Genomic DNA, 17203 nt, shown 5'->3' with positions numbered 1-17203 from the left:
CCTTTGAACATGAGTCCTTGGAGCAGGCTGACACACAAGCAAGGCTAGGCTGGGCATCTGAATCAAGGAGAGGAGAAGAGAAAATTAACACTTAGAAAAATCATAATTTTGGGAAACTGGTTGAAACTGACACCAAACAAGAAACTAAAGCATTATACTGCAAAATATGCTTTCTACTCACTGCCCTTGGGCTGTAGCTCAGGGGTAGACCTTGGAGAGACCTATGAACTCAAGGAACGAGATGTGGAGCCAGCTTAGTTTGTGCTTTAAACCACCTTGTAGAGATGTGGAGGGGTTCAGGCTGTGGCTAAGCATGTTCAAATATGACTTCTCCTAGCCCAGAGTAATGTTCAGGGAAGTTGGGCAGGTGTGATTAAAATATGCCCTTGCCAAACATTTGCCTTGAAAATTGGCAGAACAATAGGTCCCTTGGGGTTTTTTTGTCTTGTTATAAACATCTTAGAAAGCAAAAAACTTAAATGTTGGCAAAAAGAGCCTACGTCTCAACTCTAATACTGAGCAAGTATGTCTTTCCTCTTCTTCACAGCTCCTCAAGCAATCAGTGGAACTATTGATTGACCTGAGGGCAGTCCCCAGCCCACTGTGGGCTTGACAAGATCCCAGGAAGAGAGGTGGTTGGAGGCTGATGAAGATTGGGACATGAAAGGACACAGATCCTCCTAAGAAGCTATCAGGTATCATTGACACCACTAACAGCCTGTATTACTCATCCATATGACACAGCTCTTCTCATACCCTCTTCTCAACACAGGGCTGAGGTTCATATGGTCCATCTGTCAGTATTCCTACTTGTGCTTGTGGTGGGTACTCATTCTCATGTGAACTAGAGATCACTGATTAAACATGCTACCATACCTCTGGTGAGCAATCACAGCAGACCAATTTGGACAACCACATGTTCTCACTGAGCCCTGTTGTACTGTGCAGTAATTAAGAAGTCATTCCTCCTATTTAAATATAGGGCACTCTGTCCTAAACCTCGGAGAGCCTGTGGACGTGAGTAAGCTCACTCCCCAAGGATGTTCCCTGGGCTGTGTTACATGCACAAGCTTCATAAAAAGTTAGGAAATGCCAGATCCACATGTGTGAATTCCACCTGTTTTTTCTTTAAAACACATCACAGATTAGTCCAGGGATGGCAAAAATTAATAGTAATGAGCTAATTCCTATACCAGCTGCCTACAAAGAGTATCCTGTAGGCAGACTCCTGCCCATTTGCCTGCCGGTTAATCCACCACTCTAGAAATTATAAAACAAAACAAAACAAAACTACTTGTCCCTTTGTAAACAAATACCCATCAGCATGACTTTTATACACCCCACGTCCCTAACACAGCCTAGCTTTTAAGTTCCCAAAACGCAGCCAGAATCTCCCCTAGCACATGAGGACACATTTTGCTAGCTTGAGCAGGGTAGAACCTAGATAACGCAGCCATCTCCTCAACCAGCGGCTGTTGCGCCCCGGCAGCCACGTGCAAAGACAGAGGCACCATCTGCCTGCCTCCCGTGGCCGAAGCCTGTTCACAACTGCCAGCCCTTTGAAAAGCCAACCTGGTTCTCTGATTGATTCACTTTTTAATGAACTGGGAAAGCCTGTGAACTTAAACCCTGACATCTCCACCTCCCTCCCTTCCTAGCCCTCCCTGCAGCAATGTACTGATTATATTTCAAGTTATTATGGGATTAATACAGTTGCCCCCAGTGCCTCTTTCCCCTCAAGCTCATCAATAAAAGTTGTGTACTGCTCTTACTCCAGCTAGGTTGGTTTCTCCCTGAATCTCTCCACATCACCTGTGACGTTTCAGCAAGGCTGTATCATATCAGCCCCTCAAAGCTGCCAACACTGCTAGCATTTAAAACCTCCTCGTGTCACGGCCTTGCACAAGCCTTGCGTATTTAAGAGGGCATCTCAAGCTTTGCTATGCACTGCATCAGCTCTCTAAGTGGGTAGCACATACTTAGCACTATTGAAAATAATGAAATAAGGTAATCCACAGAAAAAAAAATTGAATAGGTTGTGCCAATGTCATTTGAATTCACAGCAGAGATATAAAAAACTACACAGGCATGTTCAGTAGAAGGAAAAAAAAGAAGCTGGTAGGGAGCAAAAGACTTGGGCCCAGCACCACCCAGTTTTCCTCCACAGCATTTCTTTATACAGTACAAGCTTTACATTTACTTTTTTTTGCTGGTGTTATGGGTTTTTTTTTTCTCCCCAAGAATCCTGTTTTCTAAAAACATCATTAAAAATGTAATTAACTGGCTTATTCTTTGGAAAGTCTGTGATTGTTTACAAAAGAATTGCCACACAAGCTGCCACCTTCGACTGTATTGAAGCAGGAAGTTATGCTCTTGTTTACTGCTGTGCATCAATTCCACAATATATTTAGTTTTGGTACAAGTTACATATAAGATTCTTACAGAGCTTAATGTTGCAGCAAATAACACATATAGTAAGCGAGTAGGATTTATCACTGGCTGTAATGTCATAGCACATATTCTAAATATGTACAGTGAATGATATACACACACACACATGCAAACAAAATGAAATTATATTTAGTTTAAGAAGTGATGAATTGTGTTTGCTTTCATTATTCTTATTTTGTATGTAGGAGAATGAAGATGGAGCACAACCATGAAAAGGTTGGCTGGTTGGGATCACATCCGTGAAGAAACATGCTCACTGACAAGCAGGTTAGAAAAGAAACAGCACTTGGCCACCCATGGCATGGGTGAGTGTGGGGTGGAGTCCCTCAGGAGTGAGGAACCCAGTGTAGTAGTGGGATATAAGCAAATGCCATGGAGTCTCAAGATGCTCCCAAAAAGCATAAAAAAATATCTATCCAGCTAAAATGTCTCCCCCCAGATGTTTTATTTAAACTTCTTTCTTAAAGAAGGACTTGGTGATTTTCCCCTTTAAATTATTTTGGGGTTGTTGTTTTGTGTTGATTTTTGGTTTTTTTCCCTTTTGGTCTCTCTCATAAACACAAAGGCCAGAAGGCTATGCTTAAATAATTCATCTACAAATTTGCAGTATCTTTTTGAACTATAGCAATTAAATGGAAAATAGAAAAATCAGCTCAGCATCCTGTTTGGATGTAATTAAAGGTATAATCTGTTCCATTTGAATACTTCAGTGCTTACCCTTCTTAAAACAACAAATAAGAATAGTATCTCATTTGCAATATGTTTTCTTTTCAAGCCAGCTAAAAAGACTAACTGATGAAGCAAGAATAATAATTTTTATATGTGACATAAGCACAAAAATACCAACTGCAGCTTTCAAATGATTGCTGCAGATCCCAAGTCTGATTGAGAGTTCAGTAACAAGGGGTATTTATGGCAAAACACTGAAGTCTTCCACTGTTTGGTAGCAGCATCTTGATATGGCTGATAGAAATACCTATCAAATACATCAGTGGAATGAATATCGGAGGATATCCAAAAATATGTGAGATGCATATCAGCTCAGTCTTTTAGAGGCTGTTTGATCTTAAGGTTTTTTTCTAAGAATAGAAGACAAATACTACATTCATTGCCCCTTTGTTTTCTTTAAGCAGCTGATGATTTTACAGCACAATAAAATTACCCTATTAATGGCAGGCTTATGAGCTTGGCTGGATTTTTTACCTCCTACTGGACATTTCTCCACTGTTCAAAGAAATTGAAGTCAGGTGTAAAGTTAGTATCTGCCTTGTTCATTTATTCTTCTGTAAGCAATCAAGATTTTCCCAAATGACAGGGCAACCTCTTGCCTTTTGAGAATGAATATAGGCCCTGTTCTCTCAATTTAGTTTAACAAAACAACTGGCATAAGTTCAATGGAACCAATGATTATTCTGAGAGGTTACAGCGAACCACAGAAGTTGTTAGCAAAAAGCCTGCTTGTAAGATCCCCTAAGAGGAAAACTATATGGATATTTCAAAACTAACAAAATTAACAGCACGTTCCAACAATGTGAGAAAGAAGCATTGCCTGGTTTAGCTGCAGAGGAACCTGGCTGCACACAGAGCTTTGGCTTGCCCAACAGCCAGCAGTCTCTTAAGAGCAAAGGGCATGGTGAGCACCAGAAGGGACCACTTGCCACTCACTCACTGCTGCCAAGAAAGGCACCAGGGCAGGCTCTGTCTGCAGGGGCTTCTTTCATGCTGCCAACCTCACCCTGCTTGGCAGTGTGGCTCCCTCCCTCCTGGGCATGTTCACTGGGTCTGGAACCCAACCAGAAGGAATACCTCTTTTCAGCATGTCTGTTTTATCTTCAATACAGCTCTCTTGGGGCAAGAATGTCTCAAGCTTAGTTTTGGGCTTAATGCTATGGTTTGTAGGGCTGTTTCAGCAAAATTACTGAGGTGAGCCAAGACAAAAGAATCAGCATGAGCCACTGGGCAGGATAGAGGCTTACAACCCTACCATCTGAGATCCCTGTTGCCTCCCCCTTGAACTGTGTAGCCTTCTGTGAACTTAATGCTAGAACTACTGTAAAAAGAAAACAACTGAACCCCCTTGTTAAAAAATAGCCACAGAGCAGGGAAAAAAACCCTAAAAATCCTGCACACCGTCTGTCTGTCTCCCATAAACAGGACTCTTTTGTTTGGCTTTTTTTTTTTAAGGCCTTGGGCTTAGCCATATGACCAGTCTACTGCAGATGAATGAATTACTGTCAGCTGGGCCATTTGCACTGAGGTTTAAGCACAGACATTTTGCCTGCCCTTTGCTAGAGGCTGGGAGCTTGCAGATGCTGGGGATGGATGATGCTCCTGTTACCCCTGTACCACCTGATGGAGCAGATTGCTCATGGGTTGTACTGCAGGACTAGGGCCCAAGCCATTTCACCCTGCAAAGAACATCTCTGAGAGACACAAACCTGTTTCTAAATGCAGCAACGCTTATCTCATGCATGCCACAGGTGTGATGTCATCCCCTCTGGCAACAAATGAGGATGTCTACAGCCCCACTGTGCAAAAATGCAGGAACTGAAGTTAACACATCTTAGACTTTGTTAAAATATGGTGATAATTAAGAAATATAATTACCACTACAAAGTTAATTCCTCTTTGAGTTCTTACAAACAAGTTTTTAATTTGCACCAAAAATTTACATTTCAGATTTCAAGTCAACCACGAATGGCTCCGAGCTTGGCAGGGGACTCAGGCAGCGGCTGGCGGGTCCTGACAGGCTTGGGGGCAGGAGCACGGAGGCTTCCCAGGAATGTCGCAGGCAAACCCTGGATGTGCACAGGTAAGTGGATGGGATTGCTTTCAACTGTTTCATCTGTTGTACAGGTGTGAAAATACTAACCCTGTCAGATAAACTTCTGCTTTTTATTAGAGAAAAAAAAAAAAATGGTACAAGGTAATTGATTGGTTTCTTCTAGTCTTTTATGAGTTGTGATTACGGAGCTATCGTAGCCCTGTTTACACAGCTCTAACAAGCCAGGACCTGCAGCATGTTATTGGCTTGTGGCCCACAACTCGCTGGCCATTCTCAACAGAATCAATCTGCAGCTGAAAACATCCCCTGTAGGAAGCGTAGACATCCCTGCTTATACAGGAACAGAAAACAGTAATAACTTCAGTTCCTGTAAGTTGCAAGTTCAACTTAGAGAGATCAGCCCTGACTTGTCATTGCTCTCAGCATGTTCATGATGAGATCAGAGTGCTTCACGGAGGACTCATACTTTCAACTTGACAAGGGACATAGGTGAGCATGTTACACTTCACTGTTACTCGCAGCTCAGACTCTGCAGAAATAAGTGGAGAGCTCCTCACTGTTTAACATGCAGTGAAAGCACTGCCAATCTAAAATGGCTGATCAGTAATACTTTAATTGCAGTTTCATGGAAACAAATTGCTATTTAATTGCAATAAGCTCTTCTGTGGCTTAGCTGGACTGACAATAGACATACACCTAACAGTACTAACAGTAACTAACAGCAACAATGGTTATCTGGTACTTTATGTACAGGAGGCTCAAGCAGTGAAATCAGACATGAAACACATAATTTCACACTGAAGAAATATAATACTTTAAAAAAAAAATTAATCATATACTGGCATAGTATGACTTGCTATTAAGTAGTCAGACATTCCTAAAGATCAATTTAACTATTTTTATCAAATGATTTGGCTGGTGGGTGTATGTCAAGTTTGAGGGTTTTTTGCAATGAACACCTCTGTTAAAGTAGCTAAACAGAGATCAGAACACTTATGTATAAATATTTTTTAAAGTATTTACCCTAAAATTAGATGACACAAATTTTGTCAGTGTTAAAGGCAAAAAGGGAGACAAACTCAATGTGGCTAATATTCTAAAGACATGACTTAATTTCATAGGCTTCATTTTTGTAAGACATTCTCATTTTATATTTCATAAGATACTGCATAACCTGTTAAAATATTTAAAGACAAATCATGTAGGACTGAAAAGACAGTATCTTGTTGCAAACAGAATTTGGTTTGGAAAGGCTTAATGTCCCACTGCCTGCCAGGATCTGTAAATCTCATAACTAGACAGCTGGATAGGTAAAAACATTAAACCCATTTAGAGGGCAATCTTTTTTACAAAATTGTTTCATTAATAAGAGTGACAATTTGTATGATTGAGACATTTAGATGCTGTATAGACAGAGCATTTTATCCAGGTTCACAAGGATTATTTCAGATTAGTAATATTTCCTTTGATTTTTTTTATAACAGCATTCATTTTTGAAAGTGAGGGCGGCTCTTACTGAATGATTATTTGTATGACTTTTCAGCAGCACTAAATGCAGACGGTGTTTTTCAGCCTTAGCGTAACAAATGCATGTGATAAAAGGTGAAGAAGTACATGTTTTTCCTTTCAGATCTCCTAAAAAAGTGATGTTTTCACCTAAGGACAAATCTAAGTGTTTCCAGTAGCTGCCTATCCACACCTATCATCCCCATTAGAGCCTGTTTTATTGTCTGAAATGCCTCTGGTTTCAAGAAAGTGTTTCACCTAAAGCAAGAATACTACTCAAATATGTTCTATTGTATATTCATAGCTCCATTAGTCCTCCTCCAATTTAGCACATCAAAGCAAAGGCTTCATCACTGCATGTGGATTATGCTAACATGAATGACATTTGTAATCTTATACGTCTGCAACTTAAGAAATGCTTTTAAAGTAAGCTATTAAATAGGTAGCTGTGCTTTACAAACGAGTCATATAATAGTTTATTTAAAGCCGTTAATGAACATCAACCTCTACAACACTAAATGCTACACTACATTACTTACCAGAAGTTATTAGCTATCTTCTTAGCACTTCTAGGTTATATTGGACAACCAAAAATCTCTGTGTTAAACACTACCTTGAGTGCTTTTACTGAGACTACAAAAAGATGCCTAGAGTCTCACTAATACTTGAATTCTGTATTCATATGACTTCAAGTGTCCTTTCAGAGATATTGAAGCAGGACAATTTGCAGAACTCCACTGAAAGACGTTAATGCCAGATCAAAAAGCTTAGAAACTTACTTTAAAAATGTGCAAGTGCATTTAATTAGCAAGTCATATATAGCTTCATTTTATTGCTTTATACACTATACAAGTATGCTTTTGTCTTTCCTGTCTGATACTTCTGCATTACAACATTTTTTTCTCTGCAACAGCCCTATTTTTCCTCAAGCACTGAAGTGTTAAAAGAAGAAATTCAGCAGACCTCCAATATACTAGAGGTCAAGAAGTAGCATCTGAAAAAAACAACCCCACTATCTGCTGTTGGTTGTTCAGACAGACAAATCTATAAATCAGCTTTTTGTGTATCGGCATCACAACAAAAATAAGTCAAGCTCACTGCATAACCAAACATGCTGAACAGTGAACACCTTCTCAAAAACAGAATTGAAAAGGAAAGCATAATCATGGTGTATTTCAAATGTACTAGTCTCCTATAAAAGCAGAGTAATTGTTAATAATGGTTTGTTATTAATTGCAGCAGAGGCACATTCTAGATGCTTGCAGGTTGCAGGTTCCTGACTGAAGGCAGAGCCATGCATTCATGTTAGTGTTCTTGCTACAGTCGTGAAAACTCAGAGCTTTTTCTCAGAATAATTCTGCACAGCTCTACCACCGAGCAGCTGATGGGAAAAAACCCACTAAATGAAGTTGCTCCCTTTCAAAGCTGAGAGAAGGCTTTGTTGCTTTGGGGGGGGGGCACAGGGAGCAGTGCTTTTTTGTTTGTTTGCTTTCAGAGAACAGATCATATTTGAGATTAGTTTGTTCTCAGAAACAGCCCAGGAAATGTGTTTTTCTTCCAGATTATCAGTGTTGAAAAGTTAAGTCTCTTACCCCAGCGAACACAACTTTGTGTTCAGCTCAGAACAGCTATTGTATTCCTTTTTATGAATAGTCAGTTCTAGTGCTCAGCATGAGGTACAGACCTTTAAGGTTTTTATTATTCTTTGACCTCTTATGATCTATACATACACGCTCGTGCTTGCACACTCAGACACATGCACTCCCTTGACACAGATGATTCTGCAGAAAGGAACGGGATAGAAAGAGACCACACTACCAATACATCCACCATAATTCACTGCAGTATGAATTATAATATACTTGCTATTAACCAGAATGAGGAATCTCAATGAAAAATAAAGATAATTTTGAAGTAGTGCTCTGTATCCTTAGCAAAAGTAACACGTTTAAGTAGTTTAATAGAATCTTTACTGGCATAAGACAAAAAAAAAATGTCTAAACCAAAAAGATATTTTTAAAGGTAATTTGCAACTAAGGTAAGGACAATGTAAGATACAGTTTCAGAACAGTGTATTGAATGTAGGGTTTTTTTGTTTTGTTTTTAAAAAAGTAAAGCTTCTAAAACCCATACTCAATTCAGTGTTGTTTTACTTTTTTATTATTTAAATACACCATACTAGAGCAAATGTCTCTGAAAATATCACAAATAAAAGATTTTTCTTCATTCAGCAAATTAGAAGTAGGTGAAAATTTCTACACAGTAGCTGCTATGAGCCTGACTTTTTTTTTTTTCTCTTTTTTTTTTTTTTTTTTTTGCCATGGGAAGCAGCAACATTAGGACAAAAACACTTACATGCATACATACATTGTATTTTACAGAGATACAATAAAAGTGTTTGTGATAGAATATCACAAAAGCCACATCTTTATCTCATGTTCAGTTTGATTGAAACACATTTCCTTACAACACTTAAATATACAAAGAGCAAATAGAATGTTGTTAAGGTAAAACACAGGGCACAAACTGGCCAGTGCCCTGCTAATTGTTAATGAGGGTAGAAAGCAGATTCCAATGCTTCTTTTAATTAGCTTCATTAGTCATCTTCCCCACCCACCCCCACCCGTGCCCCCCAAGATGTCCTCTGGTGAATCTTTTTTCATTTTCTCTACAGTCTCCCATTAGCCCAGGTTCATGGAGTCCTTAATGCTCGTATTCAGTCATTTTAATACACCAATAAATGTGGGAAGGGCAATCATGAATAAAGAAGGTGCAATGGTATGGAGCTGGCATTGATGCTAGCTACAAAGGTGACTTGTCTACTTGGAGACATGGGATCCATCTGTGATGAACAAAATTTGAGATGAAGGCACGCATTCTGCATTACTCTGACCTTTTAGCAGACCTGTAAGAAATAAAAATGGGTATCTTAGCTAAAATACTAAATCGGAGATAGGAAACTACAACACGACTGCGTTTGTCTTTTCCTTATTCACTAATCTCTTTTTTATTAATTACTTTCCAACTGTGACTTGATTAAGCCTTTCTACACTACCATTCATACTGCTAATGTTTCAACTTCAAATAGCAAAAAGCAAACATTTGCTGCAGTTTCACTACTAAAAAGAGCAGACGGGAAAAAAAAAGAGATGACAACAATAAATAAGTGCACTTTCTGGTAACAAATCGTACAGCAAACAAGGTGGTTTTTCTGGGCCCCTTTTAAAAGGGAAGAAACATTATACCATGCCTTTGAAGAAGCCAGTAATATGATCTTATAATTGGAAGAAATAGTGTGTAAAGCAAATAAGAAGTACAGCCAATATCCTCCCAAGGCAACTTTAGTTAATATGCTGCATTGCACAAGAGCTAAATATAGATATTTCAGGATTTTTTCCCCCGCATTTAAAATTCCTCATCTGGTGTGTTAGTTAATGTTACATAAACATTTTAATGTATGAAGTCAAACATGTGCTTTCACACTGGTGTTAATGAATTGTGATAATTAAAAGTGTCTAACTCAATAAAAATCTAAACTTTCATGGATAAAATAGAAATGATCATCCATAGTCTTCAAATACAATCTGTTTGCAATTACCAAAATGAAATAATATATATTAGATTTTTATGGTTTTTAAATGACATTTTGCGCTTCCCAGGAAGTTCTTTTTTCACCCTTTCTCTAAGTTACTAAAAGCCTGGGGTCTATTAGTAACTGCAACCCCCCACTTTCAAGCTAATTAAAGTAGTAGAGGCTTGGAGGTTTAATTCCCCAGAGCTGAAGCTCAGTGTGAGAAAGGTAATTTGTCTGTCCAGAACAAAGATTAGGGAGCAGCCAGCAAGCATATTTAATAAATGAGCATCAAATATCTTCTACTATGGACACAGACAACACCAATTATGTAACTACAAGGGAATTGTTGAGTGATGTGTAAACTAGAAGATCTTTAAGATCTTCCCTGAGAGTCGTACTCTAACTCATACTTTATTTAAAAGTATAGAAGCTGAAGACAAGCATTTCCTTCGAGCATTGCCAAATGGTGGAGAAATTGCACTTTTAGCAGGTGGGAACACTGTTGCAACCAAGAAATACTGTGGTATTATCAGCCACTTACTACTAGCTACCAAACCAAAAAAGCTACTGCTACCAGAAAAGCACAGAGAATTCTTGACAATACAGCCCCTTCAAATGAACCAACACACAGGACATCACAAACTAGGAGGCTGCAGGCAAGTGGTATTGAGGTTAGATAAACCAGGTTTGTTTTCAAACTACACAGCAAGTGATGGGAAGCTGTAATTTACTGTGCGAATTGCCTCAGGGAGGCAAAAAGCAGGAATAGCCAACATCACTGCATTTGCCTAACTAAAAAGAAATGCAAGTTTTTAAACAAAGTAAGATCCTGCAGCCCTTCCTGCCTGCATCAAACACTAGTGGGTATTAACCTGTAAACTATATTAAGACAATAGTGAGTTCATAACTGCTACACCTTACGTACCCAAAACAGAAATGTGCTTTAATGCTGGGAGTATGTCTCAATCTCTTCAGCTTAATAAAAAACCCTGTGAATATGTCTGTAATCTCTAATGGTAGAATAACCTCGAGACTGATTGATCTTTAATGTTTAATAAAGAGTATCTGTTACAGCCAACTCTGTCATAGTGGAAGAACATTTTTAATTAGTGGCCCTAAAACACACAGCTTTCTGGAAAACATCTCTGCTGTAAAGATACTTAGACTGTTAAAAAAATAACCTACAAAACGACTCTTTTGGCACCTGCCCCTGCAGCTCCCAAAACTCCATCCATCTGACAATGTATCAATTATCAACTTGTCTCCTCAACTACATTTCAGTTTTCTGGGGTTCAGGTGCTCCACAATTCCCCTTTGAAAACTGGGACGAGAACTTAAGACCATTTTCTAGAGATATTACAAAGAAAAAAACCACTAAACTATACTCTCTCTTCCCCCAGTCTTCCCTCTTACACCTTGACATCTGCCTCACCACTGACTGCAGCAAAACAGTCAGTGGCAGAACTAATAAAAACCTGTTCTCAACATTTTCTCTGCATTTCGCTTCTACCAGGTGCCTAAAGCCATGAGCTCTGTCTGCAAGCCACATACTTCTCCACGTTCTGTGTTCCTCACCGTATCTGCTGCTTTTATTGCGACTAAATCATTTTTATGTTTTGCTAAGGCATAGTAAGAAACTGATAAAACTAAGTGATAATTTAGACAGCTATTTGAAGTTACATTAAACTTTACATTCATAGAAGACAAGTGGATAAACCAGTCTCTCAAAAAGGTAAACCTTTTACTGCAGTGTATAAAGATAAATGGTTTTCCCTATATTTTGAAATGGGATACCTACAAATATTAATGTAACAGATTCCCTGCTAGCCAGTCTGTATTACAGATTTGTTTCATTAAAATTCACAACAGTATAAATCTATGAATCTTTAACTGTATTTGTACTTCCTTGAGCAGAGGCTGCACATCCTCTTAAGATCTTCCGCTCTTAATTATCTTTGTTCTTCGAACTATATAGGACTTCTGTACTCAACTCTCATCACCTCGATTGACAAATTAAGTAAATAAAGAAGTCTGGTTTATTTTGATGTAATTAAATTCACTGTGTAAGACTTGAAAGAATATTTAAAATTAATCAGTAAATTTAGGCAGAGAAAAAAAACCCCAAACAAACAGATACTGAAATGCAGCAACACAACAAAAAAATAAAGGAAATTAAAAACCAGTTTGTTTTCTTGGACCTATTCCTCCACTAAGTAAAAGCACTAAAAAAATATTCTGTACATTGCAGAATAGATCGGCCTAGCATTTGTCCCAGATTTTTTTAATCTCCCAAATTCCTATTTGCAGATAAATGTTATTTTTTGTGATCCTTACAGACATTAATGAAGTTCCTATTGTAAATCTATAAAGAATTACCAACTGAAGTGTGCACTTTTTGTTTCATTGCAATAACTCAGTGCTGTGTGATTGCCTGGGTTAATGATGAAAAAGTCAAATATACTATCAGAGCTGATGGAAAAATCTATCACCAATCTGAAATTAAAATTCATCTGTGGTCAATAAGATTTAATATCCCTGCAAGTGGCGCTGTAAAGAGTAAATGAATCAATGTCATCAATACATAATCAGTATGAAATATGATGTGAATAAAATTATGTGCAAGAGTCATACATTCACTCTTTTCTGGACCAGGGTGGAATGAACAGTCTCTTAACTCAAGGTTGACAGTAATTGTTACAAATTAGGCACAGCAGTTATCAAAATGCACTCACTTGCATAGCTTTAGGACTTATTAAGGAGATTAAAATAGATCTACAACTATCTAGTTTCAGAGTTACAGGACAACTGTTGAGCAGAAATTTTTTTTCTTCTCTGTATGATTCGTACAGTCATTATTTACTTATTTAGCTAGAAACCAAGAGCTATCAACCACAGAGATGCACAATCTCTAGTTGAGCTATTAGTGTTACGGAGTGATAAGAAAATAGCAGTTTGGTTTTTAAACCTGAGTTATGACGTACAAAACAGACAAGAAAATACTTCTGAAAAAGAACTCCAGCATGCTCCCTCATCTAAAACCTTAATATTAAAGTGAAATACATTCATTTACTTCAGGAACCTTCTCTTCACAAGACATTTATTTCCATATTAAAGTATCTAATTTTCCTCCCACAGAAATCTGCTTCCTTGTAGCCTTTAATTGAAAATTATAAAATAAAATACTTCTCTTTGTTAAGAGTTTATATTAACGTTTGCTCTCCATTTCACTTTGTACATAAGGAGTTCAACAGCTGTACAGGCGCTCATGCCCAAACCAAAGGAAACTGACTCACCCTGTATGTCATATATAAATGGTTAGTATTTTCTCCCCATACCCCATGTCTAAGTTATTTAGGGTAAGTTCAGTTACTTAAAGGTCTCCTTGCAGGAGTGGGGAATGTCCGCTATTAGAATGAAAAGAAATTGATCTTCATTTAGCTCTAATAAAGCTTATTAGTAATTGTTGAGTATTCACCTTCTGGTCTGGCAGTAGTGGATTACTCTGAAGTGAATTCAAATGGCCATTGATGAGAGCTGTAGGTCTATCATGTTCACAGAATAAACTGCCATTGATGTAGTGAAACCGATCTCCAGGGACCAGGCGATTCCGGCAGGTAGAGCATGTAAAACACTGGAAAGGAAGAGACAGCAAGTGAAACTACAGCACAAATTAAGTATGCTGCAGGTTTGAAAATTGCACTTCAGAGACTGCGAGTACAGTTGAGATATGGAGCTGCTTGGTTTCTAGCATCTCCAAATAAGGCATTAGTCTTACCTGTGGGGACTATGCAGTACATAACTCAAGTATAGTTTTACCGATTACAAGGGAACAAAGCTACACACTAAGGGAAGCTTTATAATATACACTCGTATTTCTAGTTACTGCTTTGCATTTCATTCACAAGCAGATGCAGATGTTACACTAAAGAAGCATGGCAGTACTAATCAGCTACTAAAAAAATACAAAGAAAAAAGTCTCACCTTAAGATGATAGACGTTGCCCTGTGCCCTCATGACCAGCTCACTAGCAGGAATTTTTTTTTTGTTCACAGGCACTGCAAGCACCGCTATTTCCAAATAACCTGAAACAGAGGTGATGATCATGAATAATTTAATACACAGGAGGCTTTAAATGTTTTTGCACATCACTGCAATGGTTTATTACACAACTATTTTAGACTTCTAACACCCATCTTCCACCTTGCTTTTGTGTTGCAATGTGAAAAAGTGTATTTTTGTGTAACAACTGGTAGCTTCATCCTACCTTGGATGTGGTTACACAGGATTTAATCAGAAATATTGACTTACACCTCTAGAAACACAAACAATTCTGTACTACACACATTTTATCAGATTACTGGGTTCATCATAAAAAAAAAAAAAAAGATACAATTCATGACTGGAGTTTAAATGCATTGTGTCCTTGAAATTATATGAAGAACTCTTTTGTACTTTAATCATATCTTGAGATATGAGTCATCAAAAGGGTTAAGAGGATTTGATTGTATATCTAAGAAGACATCATGCTCAGTGTATTGAAACTCCAGTAAACCTCCATCAGTGCAGAGTTTCCATTAGAAACTCTCTGCTATCCAGGTTGATATATAATGTGTATGGGTTAACCTTTTCAATCATGGTGTCAACACTTTAGATTTGCCTCTGCTCATCTCTTTCATCCTAACCTTCTCTCTCTCTTGATAATGAAATGCTTGCTCCAACTTCCCTCTATCTGCTCCTGAGTCCACAATTTAGATTACTTCATCTCTGCTAGCAACAAACTGAATGAAATTTCGATTTGAGCAGAAAGTAATTTACCGGGATCTGGACCCATTTGTCATCATATCTCTCTGGGTGTTTGCTGTATCACTGCAGTTTTCCTATGCAATCAAATGAGACCACAACATCTGGGGCACACGCAGTGGGGGAGGGGGGAGATAGGCAGAAGAGTGGTGGAGAAAAATACATACATAATTCTTCAAATCCATTTAAAGGCGCAACGCATCGATTCAGAATATAATACAATAATGATTATTGAGTTCTACTTTTACAGGCTGAGTTACCTAGAATTAGAAAACCTTTATTTGCTTTTGCGCACATCTCTAATATACACATATATTATAAAGACTACCACAGTCATTTTGCAGTAAAAAACGAAACTGAACTAGCTGGCAGGGTCACAGACCCACTTTTCTGCACAATGTAAAACATAGTAATAGGATTTACAAATTAGCGGATTGGTGTCATAATAAATATTAATATTTGCATCTCCTTCCTGTCCAAATAAAGTAATAAAATTCTGTTTGTGTCAACCTAGGAGATGCATTACAACAAAATACCTGTAATCTGAATGACTGCAGTGTGCCTCTATATATAAATAATTGCTTTGAATTTTCAGAATCTGAGCTTGCAGAGGAGGCTTGTCATGTTCAAACTACTAATTTGCTGTCGCCACTTTATTGAAAATAGCCTGTAAGTTGTTATTAAATGTATCGACTGAACGACAGAGAGAGTAGTAAAACTGCCCCTTAAGATGGCTTTTAATAGGAAGCTGAGAAACAAATTTTGCAGCAGCATCGATTTGAAGAGTTCAATCAAAACTCCATTTCAAAACTAATTAGTCTGAGATCCACGACACATTGACACATTCTTGCAGAATCACAGTGGTTACAAAAGGAAAGCTGAACTAATACATTGTCAGAACCTCCAGCCAAAGGGACTGAACTGTCAGGAAACTAAGGGTCCGTTATTAGGGCATCTTCTACATCAGGACCAGTTCTGAGTAGTTACATGATGTATTGAGGTTACTTCCAAAGCTTTATGATACGCATATTTCTTCCTCCATTGTTACTCGTAATGAAGTTGGCACATAGAAAAGGTGCAGGGGAAGCACAACGAGAGGAGGCAACAAGACGCTGTTGTTACATTTCTACAGCAAAGATCCAAAAGTCTAGAGTAAGGGGGTGGTAACCAGGGCCCTGCTCAGGTAGGGTGGAGGCAGAAAGGCAAAGTCCTGCAGATGAAGAGACAACCTTACTTGTCTGGGAGAATCTGAAGCCGGCAAGTGGGCTCTCGCAACTCCCCGCACGATTGCACCACCCAACTGAAAACACAGCTTTTGGGAAACTAGCATCATTGCACTACCTGTCTTCATTAAGCATTCATTTGTTATACAGTTCTGACTAGAACTGGTCATACAGCTTGACTGTCTGTGAATTCTAATAAAGGAGTCAAACTAATTCAGAAGCTTTCCACATATCTTAGATTTTCCCTAAGCGTGGTCCCAGAACAATTCTGTTTAGGGGAGTTACTTCAGCTAAATCTTCTGCTGATACTCCTAAAAATTACTTGCAAAGTCAGAACACCTTGATGCTGCTTTGTATTATTTACCAGGTAAATTAAGCTTACCTTTCCCTCTACCATTACGAATGGTTTTGTTCTGCAATACCATTAACAGCAAAAAGGTTTTATATTTTAAAAATGGTTATTCCTCCTTACCAGTAAAGGAAGACTTGCACAGTAACTATTCTTTACTGAAGAAGTTGTTTCACGTGGTTTCTGAGAGGCTGGATAGCTAATTATCTAACCAGGGGGCCTGTCCAGGACAGTATTTGATTTAAAAGGCTTGAGGCTTTAGGTGCTCAATTAAGTAGCTATTGGTCTCAGACTGGACTTTAATGGGCTTTTTTCTCTTTAACTGCAGCAATGGATAGAGATACCCCAGGTCAGGCTAATTAAAGCCAGGGGACTCTTTAATTGTGATGACAGAATTGGTTTCAGTTTCCTCTTTGGGTCCTCAGTCCAAGAAAGTCATTAATATTTCAACATTGGGCAATGCAATCAATCACAAACATCAAGAGGTTCCCTATATGGACAAGGCAGCTCTTCCG

The 17203-nt window shown here is 38.3% G+C and overlaps 1 protein-coding gene across 1 annotated transcript in view; it reads right to left on the bottom strand.

The window, feature by feature from the left end:
• Window positions 1–8883: 8883 nt before the first annotated feature.
• Window positions 8884–17203, bottom strand: part of LMO4 (LIM domain only 4) — a 103369-nt gene continuing 95049 nt past the window's right edge. The window contains 4 exon segments of the mRNA XM_010006744.1: window positions 8884–9647; window positions 13792–13947; window positions 14298–14357; window positions 14359–14398. Coding sequence (XP_010005046.1) covers window positions 9639–9647; window positions 13792–13947; window positions 14298–14357; window positions 14359–14398 — 265 coding nt within the window. The 3' untranslated portion in view covers window positions 8884–9638.

The sequence above is a fragment of the Chaetura pelagica genome, unplaced genomic scaffold (genome assembly GCF_000747805.2).
Source record: "Chaetura pelagica isolate M959 unplaced genomic scaffold, ChaPel_1.0 scaffold69, whole genome shotgun sequence".
In the NCBI taxonomy this organism is placed as follows: Eukaryota; Metazoa; Chordata; class Aves; order Apodiformes; family Apodidae; genus Chaetura; species Chaetura pelagica.
This window is presented reverse-complemented; position numbering and strand designations above follow the sequence as displayed.